General features: G+C 41.8%; 1 protein-coding gene across 4 annotated transcripts in view; it reads left to right on the forward strand.

The window, feature by feature from the left end:
* pitx2 (paired-like homeodomain 2) overlaps positions 1–10,839 on the forward strand; it is a 52,031-nt gene extending 41,192 nt beyond the window's left edge. The window contains exons 1-4 of one of the 4 annotated variants that reach the window (XM_044039528.1): positions 1,321–1,805; positions 3,946–4,016; positions 8,223–8,422; positions 9,215–10,839. In XM_044039528.1, the coding sequence (XP_043895463.1) occupies positions 3,971–4,016; positions 8,223–8,422; positions 9,215–9,772 (804 nt within the window). In that variant the 5' untranslated portion in view covers positions 1,321–1,805; positions 3,946–3,970 and the 3' untranslated portion in view covers positions 9,773–10,839. Of the gene's footprint in view, positions 1–1,320; positions 1,806–3,675; positions 3,792–3,945; positions 4,017–7,090; positions 7,813–8,222; positions 8,423–9,214 lie in introns of those variants that run through there. The other 3 variants (XM_044039531.1, XM_044039530.1, XM_044039527.1) reach the window with 3 other exon arrangements.
* Positions 10,840–11,530: the final 691 nt, after the last annotated feature.

The raw sequence follows: 11,530 nt of genomic DNA on the forward strand, positions 1-11,530 counted from the left end.
TTGGAGGCACGACACGAGCTGTGTTGGTAAACACAACTGATTTTATTTTATTTCTTCTCGTGTTGCTTTGCATTTGACTCCACGCACTCCGTGTTTACGCCAGTGGGAAATTAATTTAAAAAAAAAGGCCTTTGTGGGCCTGAGCAGAGGAATTTATGTGTGGGGATATTTTTGTGTGTGTTTTGTCTCGAATAAATAAATAAATAAATAAATTAGGCCTTGCAGCAAAAAAAGACCCGGTTGTCTAATAAGGGCCTTTTCTGTATGTTGTCCCCGTGTGCGCGTGGGTTTTCTCCGGGTTCTCCGGTTTCCTCCCACAGTCCAAAAACACGCAGAGGTTAATTGGACACTATAGGTGTGAATGTGAGAGTGAATGGTTGCGGACACCTGTCCACGCGTGTCCCCCACCTTTCGCCCCGCGTGTCAGCTGGGATTGGCTCCAGCGACCCGCGACCCTCACGTGGAGGATAAAGCAGAAGACAACGAATGAATGAATAACTAAACCTGATCAAAGCAGTTGTTAAAGTGTCTACATCACTGACTCGTGTCATTATAGCCTAAGCACCCACGTGTGTTTTTTGGCACATTGATTCTTTTTTTTTTGGAGGGGGTTTGATGGGATGCGTGATGCGCACGTTTTGCTTCAGTGTTCCCTTTTTGCCTGGAAACTCCCGCATGGGTGTGCGCATTAATTAGGCTTTAATGGGAGTATGACTAAAAATGTAAAAGAAGGATTAGTCGCGGGGAGAACTGCAGGCCCACGTCCGGTCCTGCTTCCCTCACAATTAAGATGCGAATGGGGGAGAAAAGAAGAAGAAAGAAAAATCTGTGCGCGTGTGTGTGGAAACAGATCTATACAGAAAATTTGCATCCGAACCAGCTGTTCACTGAAATCCACTGCTTTTTCTGTGAAATATTCAAATTATTCTAGACAAATGCTCCAATATTACTGATTACGCAATTTATTGGATTTAATGTAGTGTTTTATTTAAACAACATGTAGGTTCAATCCATTAACGCACATATCTGTGGTTATTACAGAGCGTAGTTTGCGTAAAAATGGCAGGTTGGGTTTGTGTTTCCCGCGTGTCTGCAACAATCAACACGGACACAGTTTGATTAAAATAAAAACATGCGTGTGCTTTTTAAAGACACTACTCTGATTGTGTGTGTGTGTGTGTGTGTGATTGTTGTTGAAAGTTGAGAGGATCTAAGTTTGTCCTCTGCTAGACTACACACACACAGAGGCGCGCATACATACAAACACACCCCTTTTAAAAAGCACGCACACACACACCCACGCAGACACACACACACATACACACACACCGGGGTCCCTCTCCCTGAGCGAGAAAGAAGGAGGAAAAAAATGCGCCACTCTTAGAGCGTCTTTCCAGGGGGAAAAAGTTGAGGAAGACAGAAGAGGACGAACCAAGAGGAGACGCGGATGAAAGCGCCTCCTTCGCTTCTTTTTCCCCTCGTCACATTTGTAAATAGATGGTTATTTATGCGCATACATGAAACAATCCTAAAGGCTGTTTTTTCTACGCTGCGTCTCTTCCTTTCTCTTTTTGGATAACATAGCGCGGAGGTGGAAGCCAGATCCACGCAGCGCGCACGTTTCCAAGGACAGAACAACTTCCACATTTGTAGCGTTTTTTAAACTGGACTGAATCTTCAACGAGTGCGTGCGTCTGGACAGTGGAATTTACCCCGCTTTCACGAACTACACAGAGAATAAAACGGCTGCCGGACCAACGAGCGGATCCCCCCTCACCCCCCGCGCCGGTGTCTCACATCAGCTGGTGAGTGCACTTAGTTTGGGGAAAGTGTGGATGAATTTCAGCTCGGGTTATTTTGTTGCTGTTTAGATGTGAGAGCAGAGTAAATAACAGTGGGTGGTTAGAGGTGATGGAGTGTGGGGGAAGCGGAAAAACATGTGCGTTGACACAGTTTTGTTCTCGTGTTATGATTTTTGAGCGTTTGTGCGGTTTTTCGTGTGTTTGCGTAAATGCCTTAAAAACACCGTTTGGTCAAAAGGCATCGGCCGAATTAAAGACTTATATGGATATGAGGATGAAGGTGTGTGGTGGTGCGTTCATGGTCTCACGCCTTTAATTAACACAGAAGCACGCGGCGGCGCAGGGGAGGTCAGGTTAAGTCCCGCGGTAAAAAAAAAAAAAAAGGGCTGCAGTCGCTCATGCTCTCGGTTGAGCGTTGAGTTCTGAAGTGGAGCCGCAGCGCGAGGCGGTGCCAGCTTTCTGTCTGCGCTGGGCCCGGTGCCATCATGTGACTCACCGACCCCGATCAAACCGTCCGTGGTGCTGCCGAGCGAGCGCGCGCGCAGGAGTGAAGGAAGAGAGGAAGAGAGAAAGCAGCAGCGCGAATGGGTGAAAAATCGGATTTAAAATATATTTTAAATCGCTCGTGTTGGGACAGCACTGGGGAATTTCAGTGGTAAAAAAAATATAGATATTTATATTAACTGATTATTGTTATTAATTAATTAAATCAAGTTATTATAATGGAGGTGGCACATACATTATTATACAGCTGTCAGACAAACACAGGAAACTACACTTAAAATTAATCACATTTAAGAAATAATAATAAGTTATTATTTATTTGGCGATTTTATATAAGTACAATGTGTCATTTGTAATCGTCGTTTGAGTGTTTTGTAAATAATAATAGACAAAAAAAAGAATATATGAAGGGCTATACCAAGCACACCACTGTAATACTATATTTTTTAAAAATAAAACAGATTTCTTTATTTATGCTATGGTATTTTATTTATTTTACTAGTCTATACTTTTATTTTGAAGGAAATCTTGTTTTGGGGTTTTTTTTCCCCAACGAATGATAAGACAAAAAAAACCAGAAATAAAGTAAAAACAGTAAAAAAAACTGTACTAAACAGAGAGCGGGGGAAATAAAAAGGAGGCGGGCCCCCACTCATTAAATCAGATATATAACACACACACACACACAGCCAGCGTGCAATAACCCCCTCCACCTTACAGCCTGACCCACACTCTTTCATTTTGCAGCGTGGATTGTGGAGGAAAGGTTTTGAGGCGCCAGGTATGAGGCGCGTGTAAAACTTAACCTCCAATATCTGCATGTTTGGAATTAAAGAGGAAGATGATGATGGTGATGATGATGTAGAGCAGGTGAAGAGAAAAAGTGGCGGTGTGGGTGGAGGAGGAGAGAGAAATGGTTAACAGCATGACTGCATGCAAATTTCCCCCCGACTTGAATTATCATAAGCAAACAGTGTGAGCCTGGGCTAATAAAACCCCATCTGTGTAACTTCATATCGAGGTAGTGTGAGGGCCGCGATAATGAATTTTGTAATATCCCACCGACAGACATCTCAATCAGACTCTAATCCCGTGATTTTACCACGGAATCAGTGCAACTTCCAACGGCTCTGCACCGAGACACCGACATATCTGCCTTAATGACGCAAAACACCACCAGCTTTACACACTATATATATAAATCATATTTTCTTTACATCATTATTGTACTTCTATTTACTTTTTAGTTTGTATGCCATGTCTTTAAACGTGTGTTTTTATTCAGGAGGCATCTTGTCACTTTATGATGAGAAATAATAGAATTATGTTATTATATTGTTGATGTTTTTCCTTTTTTTCGTCCAATAAAGTGAGGTTTTAATGAAGCACGTGTCACTGTTGTTTCCTGGCATTTTTTTTTTCACAGAGGAAATCATTTCCGTGCAACTGTGGATCATCAGTGCGCCACTGCTGATATTAACACTTGTACTTTCTATATTTTAATACTTTTTGAATGCGTTTATTTTTATTATTCGTTTATTTTGCATAATATTTATTCCCCAGCCCATAATACTCATCATCATAATCATCATATCATATCAGTGTTAAAAGCTTCCTGTCTTTTGTCGTTTTTTTTCAGAAGCGCTTTTCCTCAAACTGTCGCAATGGACTCCCACTGCCGCAAACTGGCCACCACCTGTGCGCAAATAGGTGAGTGACTCGTGAAATCTGCCACTAGACAAATGAAAACTGTAATAAGTGTGTCTATTTATTTGTTCGATTATTTGTTTTCAGCAAAAAAAAATTGACATAATCCTCATATTGTAGTAATGGTTATGGTCAATTATGATATTACAATTGTTAAATGTGCCAAAGGGAAACGAAAAAACACAGACTTGGTAAACTACTACACAAATTAACATATTATTATAAAAAATAACAATAATAATAATGTCAAATTATAATATAAAACATAACTATTGGCATCATAATTAATGCAGGTATTGATGTCTATTTAAAACAGAATTACTAAATTAACTGTGGTGCTGATTTAATTATTTCAAAGTCGTTTTGAGAAATTCCCTTGAAAACGAGGTCAACACTTTTAATTAAAGACAAAATTAAGCCTTTTTTAAAGGTTTGGGGTTTTTTTTAAAGAAAACTCTCAAAAAATATTCTGTGTTCAACCTGTTGGTGATTTAAAAAAAATAGCTTTAATAATATTTAATATATTCCATATAAAATGTTTGCTGTGTCGCTGCAGTGGACAGAGACGGTGGGGTCACTGCAGGTTGTCCTGTCTTAGAGGGACACCTGGTGGCCACATGTGGACCTGCAGCTTCGGCCGCTGCACGGCTTGAAGCAGGCAGGTGGAAACACGGGTGGATTCATCCAGGGATTTCAGTGAGAATGACAGCAGTGTCATTTAATGTCATTAAAACCCTTTATGATATCATCTAATAAAATTAGAAAATGTGCTTTCATTGCCAATAAAGTGACCAATAAAGCGTATTTCTTTTCCCACTGATAATAATAATAATAATAATAATAATAATAATGATAATCCTTATTACCCCTCTTCTCATAAATTGTATTTTCCAAAATAAAACCATATCTTTTATAAACAGGAGTTAAGAGAGGAAAAGGCTTGGGATCCTGCGGGGGCAGAGTCTGGGATTTGTTAATTATTCTCCACTGAGGAGGAGGAGGAGGAAATGACATCAAGTCTTGTTAGAGGCTCGTAAACGAATAACCAATAACTATCATTCTGCTCCATTTAGCCCGAGGACGCCTGCTGTAGAGTCATAATGACACACATGCACTACTGTGAACCGTCATTGATTTTGAATAACAAGTAAAAAATAGAATTAATAATAACAACAATAATAATAATTTAAAAAAAACAAAGAAAGAAAGAAGAGAGGATGTTTCCAGCGTCAACTCAGCCGTTAATATATGCAGCGCTTGTTGGAAGCGACTCTGGGGAAAAGTAAATGTATAATGAAAGCCCATTCGTGAGGAGGAATACGCTAATGGAGGGAATCTGATGTCTCCCCTTAATCCTATGTAAAAAGCCTCGTCGTCTCCCTGCTATATTGACTGAATTGCTAATTAATGGCCCTCTATGACAGAGGCCTGCTGCGCGCGGTAATCCAGAGAAGAGAGATAAAGCATTCACAAGGTAGAAATGAAGAGGAAACCGATAATCCACTTCAGGTTTAGTATTACAGTGGAGGGGAGAGAGAGGGAGAGGGGAAAAAAAGGAGCATCAAATAAAGATGTATAAACTGGTTATTTTAAATTTAAAATGTATAATTCGTCTTTTATTATGTTCAGAAATACGGGATTAAATACAGGATGGTGCGCGCACACGTGTATGGCTTGGAATACACGTTAATATTAGGATTATAAGTGAAAATATAGCACTTTAATATAATTATTGTTTGATCGGGTTGTGGAAGTTGTCACACAAATTTTATTTTGGCCTCAAATAGACTAAAACCTGGTTCTAATGAGGAAGAACTGGTTCAGTTGTGGGCTGTGTGTGCGCGTGTGTAGGTATTTATAAATCAAGAGCTTCCATGGCATCAGTCCATGTCTTACAAGCAAGTGGCCACGTGGATATGGACTTTTTTCACGTGTGTTTGATGAAGATGATGATGATTTTTCACTTCATCATCCTCACTGTTGTGTTGTGTTGACGCTTTTAAAAAAAAAAACACGCTCCGTCAGTTCACCTGTTACCTCGTGACATTTCTCCACCTTGAAAAACTAAAAGTCACATTTGTTTATTTCGGTTTTCCCCCCTCCCTTAAGGCGCACATACAGATCTTTAGGGAATTGTTGATTTTTAATTGCACATCAACTCAAACTCATTAAAGAAAAGTCCTCTTTTTCTGAAATTCATATGCAAATGAGAGTCTTTAAAGATTAAAAGTGAGAAAAACACACACACACACACACACAACACTCTGATGGAGTAACGTGGGTGACTGATTTAATGTCTATTTGAACGTTAACTGTGCTGAGGTCAAGAGGATCGCCTCATTTATGACTGGCAATCATTTCGCTCTGTACATCCAGGAAGTCAAGGGTCAGATTTGGTCACAGTGTTGGACACAACGTTCACTTCCCTACATGCGTCGCGTTGAGGATCAGACCTCAAGTATTAGACCTCGTTTGTGTCTAATATTCCCCACCACACCCTGCGTTTGAATGAAAACGACTTCTTTTCTCATTAATAGAACGGGATATATTCTGTGTGAGCTGCACCAGCTGCGCGTGAGCTCTTTTTTAACATACTGTACATGTCTGCTAGTTAGCGTTTGACAGTTTGACAAGTGCGCACAGAGGAGATTGGAGACGGGTTCCAACTCTGCCTTTATTCCTTCTCCATGCCCTTTAATCGCGTGGCCTTTCAAGGGGCCGTGGTTCTGTGTGTTGTTGCGTTTGATATTTAGTCTGCATTGTGGACTTTATATATATATATGTGTATGTGCGTGTGCGTGTGCGTGTGTGTGCGTGTGTGTGTGTGCTCCGAGTACAATTCTCTCAGTGGCTCGTTTCGTCCACACTGAGTAAACTGTAGAGACACAGACAGCGAATCTGCTGCGGCTCAGTTGGAGTATGAATGGAAGTGCATCGTTTTGCTGGGCCACTGGACCCGTGTGATAAAATGAGGCCAAACTGTATTTTCATTTATTTATTTTTTTTATTACTATTTGGTCTTGGGCTGCTGCACAACTGCACCTCGACGCGCCGCGGGTGCATCTCTCTCTTTACATGCTTTTATTTGGTAGAGGGGAAAATAAGCGCCAGCCCGCGGGGATAACACACTGGCAGACATATCTCGTTTCTGCGAGCTCCGGGTTGGCTGGGCACACTGTCATATCCACATACATGTGCCTGTCAGAGAAAATGGGGGCGGGCGCAACGCAGTGACGTGGAGGTCTGGATAGAGGCGCAGTTGGATGAGCAGTGCGCAGGCAGGCAACAGCTGAAATGAACAGAGAGCGGTGTGGTGCGCGTCTGCCTCTGGATCTAATATCGCGTACCTGTCCTTGTCACTCTGATAGTCCGCCGAGTTCACCGCTCTTCACCACCGGTGCTATGGCAACGCTTGATGGCCTGTTCTAAAGCTTTTACCAGCTCAAATACAAAGAGGGTTTCTTCACAAATCGCAAGAGGAACCGCGCTCCCGCTGCTGCTGCTGCTGCTGTGCGTTTTTTGGAGAGCTGAACACATTCCGCACTCGGACTTTCCGCTTAAAGGGAACTTGATCTGCGTTTGGCAGCCAGTTGTGCGATCTTTTTACTCATGAACTCTATGAGGGATCCATTAAACACAGACCATCCCCACCACCTCACAGGGAATAATAAACTTGCCTCCACGCACTACACGGCTCTGGCGATGGCCTCCAGCTTACAGCCGCTGCAGCGGTCTGTGGACTCTAAACACCGGGTAGACGTGCACACCGTGTCGGACACGTCCAGTCCGGAGTCCGTCGGTAAGAACCGTCCGGGCTGCAGATGTGTTGTCATCGCGGTGCCAAAAAACAAAAGATGGTTCCGTTAATCGAAGCGACGCGGGTTAAATGTGCATGCAGAGATAAGAGATCACAGCTGTCAAGGTTTCTGTGTTATGTAAAATGTTGGGGTTTTTTGTATGTGTCAACTAAAATGTGTCCGATTTTACTCATTTAGTGTCAATGTTTATTTGAAATATTTACACAAATCCCAGAAAAGTGACAGCGTAAAAATTCAGCAATGATTTATTTGGTTCTAAATAATATTTTCTGCTTAATACAATTAAACAATATTATTCAATTTCCAAAGAGTTTTGCGCACTCTCTCAGTCTCATAAGAAAAGGATCTAATATCAGCCTGACTAACGTGTAACTGCTCTCCTCTTTGACAGAGAAAGAAAAGACCCAGAATAAAAACGACGACTCCTCGGATGACCCGTCTAAAAAGAAGCGGCAGCGGCGACAGAGGACTCACTTCACCAGCCAACAGCTGCAGGAACTGGAGGCCACTTTCCAGCGGAATCGTTATCCGGACATGAGCACGAGGGAGGAGATAGCCGTGTGGACCAACCTCACAGAGGCCCGGGTCAGGGTGAGTAAAATCCCTTGGGTATAAACACAAACAGTCCCTGTGTGTACATGTGTGCGCAAATATAAACTGGCCACATTTGGGGGTGATTTTTACGCACGGACACTTACTGTAACTTTACGCACGGCTGAAATCACCATGCAAATAATAGAGTATAATTTTATGTTTTATAAACAATCTTGTTTAATTTTCTGTTTGCTCAAGAGTCAATTGAATAACATTGTTCTTAGACTAAATAAAATTACAATTCAGTGACAAATAATCAGTGTTGTTAAAAATATTTTACCTTTTACCCTTTTCAGTTATTTTACAGTGAGAAAAAAAGACAAATGTACCTGGTTTGTTATTTACCTGTTATTCGCGTGTATTAACATTAACAACGCATTAATGACACTCACGAGCCTCAGTCCTCGTGTGACCGATACCAGTCGTGTTCGCTGCTTCGTGTGAAAGAGGTGCAAAGCTTGTATTTTGCGTTTGTCGCCCTGGTGTCGCGTGATGGAGGTCAGAGTGTTTGTGGAAGCCTGCAGAGGGAATACACATCCACGGTGCACTGACAGATGTGTGTGTGTGTGTGTGTGTGTGTGTATTCAGCTCAGATAAAGACGGATTCAAAGACTAATGGGTTCACACACACAAGCTAGATTTAAAAGTACAATTCATCTTGATAGTTGCAGCCGAATGCAGCTGTTGCAAAATATAACGAGAAAAAGAAAAATGTGGGCTATAAAAGAGATAACAACGACCGACTAGAATTAATTCCGCTTTTTTTTATATATAATTTCGTTGCATTAGGTTTGGTTCAAGAACCGGCGAGCCAAGTGGAGGAAACGGGAAAGAAACCAACAAGCCGAGCTCTGCAAAAACGGTTTCGGGCCGCAGTTCAACGGACTCATGCAGCCCTACGAAGACATGTACCCGAGCTACACGTACAACAACTGGGCCGCCAAGGGCCTCACGTCGGCCTCACTATCCACCAAAAGCTTCCCCTTCTTCAACTCCATGAACGTCAACCCCTTGTCCTCGCAGACCATGTTCTCGCCGCCGAACTCCATATCCTCCATGACTTCCAGCATGGTGCCGTCGGCGGTCACGGGCGTGCCGGGCTCCAGCCTCAACAGCCTCAACAACTTGAACAACCTCAGTAACCCGTCTCTCAACTCCGGGGTGCCCACGCCGGCGTGTCCCTACGCGCCGCCGACCCCGCCATACGTGTACAGGGACACTTGTAACTCCAGCCTGGCCAGCCTGAGACTGAAAGCCAAGCAGCACTCGAGCTTTGGATACGCCAGTGTGCAGAACCCGGGGTCTAATCTGAGCGCCTGCCAGTACGCCGTGGACAGACCAGTCTAATACCTGCCTGCACTGCAAAAAATCATCACTCTAACAAGCCATCGAGGCTGTTTAGTGACAAGTAAAGGTGTTATTGTCTCGCTAAAAGGAGAAAGGAAATCTGTTTTTTTTTTTTTTTTACTTTTAAGGACATTTCTCCATCAACTGACATCTTCTTTGTACTAGTTTGCGTCATTCTGGCTTTTATGTTTCCACATTTGACTTGAAAAATGCCAAACATCTGTTGCTATAGATTAAACTTTAATTTTTTTGGGGAATTATGATTTTAGGGTTGGTTACCAAAACAAAAAAAAATGGTTTGTTATGCTGGTCATTTTTTGCAGTGTGTGGGTAATCACAAACAGCCCGGCCACAGGAACAAGAGACTACTACAACTTTTTTTTCCTTTTTCATTTTTCACTCAAAAAGGGCACGAGAGACTGAACCACTGAATCAAGCTCAGCTCCAGGTCGGAGTCAAAAAACTCAAATGGGAGTTGTTTTTTTATTTAGGTTTATTCCCCTTTGATGGATCCAGCTGTTTCACACACACACACACACACACACACGCACACACGTGTTTTTATTTCTCTGGTGGATATTTGGACGTTGATTGTTGACTGAAAAAAAGGTTGTATATATATTTGAATGATCATCTCCTGTTTTGTCGAGGCGAATGCGCTCTAACCCTCCACACACTCCCCCTCTCTCGCTCCATGAGGCTCAATTTATCAACGCATGTGGACAAAAAAAGAAGAAAACCCCCTGAAAAAGGAATCATGTTTTGCTTGCAAACAAAAAGGGAATGTACATACTAAAACGCACCAGTTGTGTGTTTCTAACATATTATAAATTTATTATTAATGTCTGTGTGAATATCGATTTAGAATAGCAATTCTGGAATTTAAAAAAACGACAAAAAAAGAAGCATCGAAAAAATTGTTCCTGCGACAAATGATTTGGTTTTTTTGCTCTGTGTATACTATTTGGTACGAAATTATGTTTTTTTTTGTTTGTTTGTTTTTTTTCCAACATCCAAAAAAACTATTGTGTTTTATTTAATGGAAGTAAATATATTGTTCAAAAACACTCTGCTGCAGGACTTTTATTGAATGTGTGTTGGCGCAGTCCCTTATTAGTGGAGTGCAGAGCAATGACAGTGTGTCTACAGCCTTTTCGATTATGTGAGGTACTTGTGCGGCTAATCTATAGAGGAAAACAATGGGCCGCTCCAATACACAAAGCGGCGAGATGCTCCGTCAGATTAACTGCTGAATACATGTCTGCGCGCTCAGCCAAGGAGCCTCGGCTGGTCACTGGTGCTTGAAATAACACGGGAATCAACAAACAGGAGTTGGACCACACAACAATGACTGGGGTCCATTAGTGTTTGTTTTCTTTTTCTATCTCTCCCTGTTTGAAGAGATTCTCTGAGGTGGAATAGTGTATACAAAAATAATCCACACTTTACCAAAGTATAGTTTAATTTTAATTTAATAAATTATTTATTATGATTTGGAGGTGTAATTGAGGAAAAGAAAAAAAACGCAGCTGTGATTTAAAGAAAATGAACCATAAAAGCATTTTTTTTCCAACGACAAATTTGACCTTTACGCATGGCTTTTGTAACTTTGCTCCTTATGTTATTGTGCGTAAATGTGCCAAAGCAGCTTGAGCAAACATGCTCTCTCTCACACACACACACTCACATACACACACTCACACACACACACACAGAGAGAGGTATGCGGGGGAACGAGAGTGCTGCAGCAGCAGCAGC

The sequence above is a fragment of the Solea senegalensis genome, linkage group LG12 (genome assembly GCF_019176455.1).
Source record: "Solea senegalensis isolate Sse05_10M linkage group LG12, IFAPA_SoseM_1, whole genome shotgun sequence".
Taxonomy (NCBI): domain Eukaryota; kingdom Metazoa; phylum Chordata; class Actinopteri; order Pleuronectiformes; family Soleidae; genus Solea; species Solea senegalensis.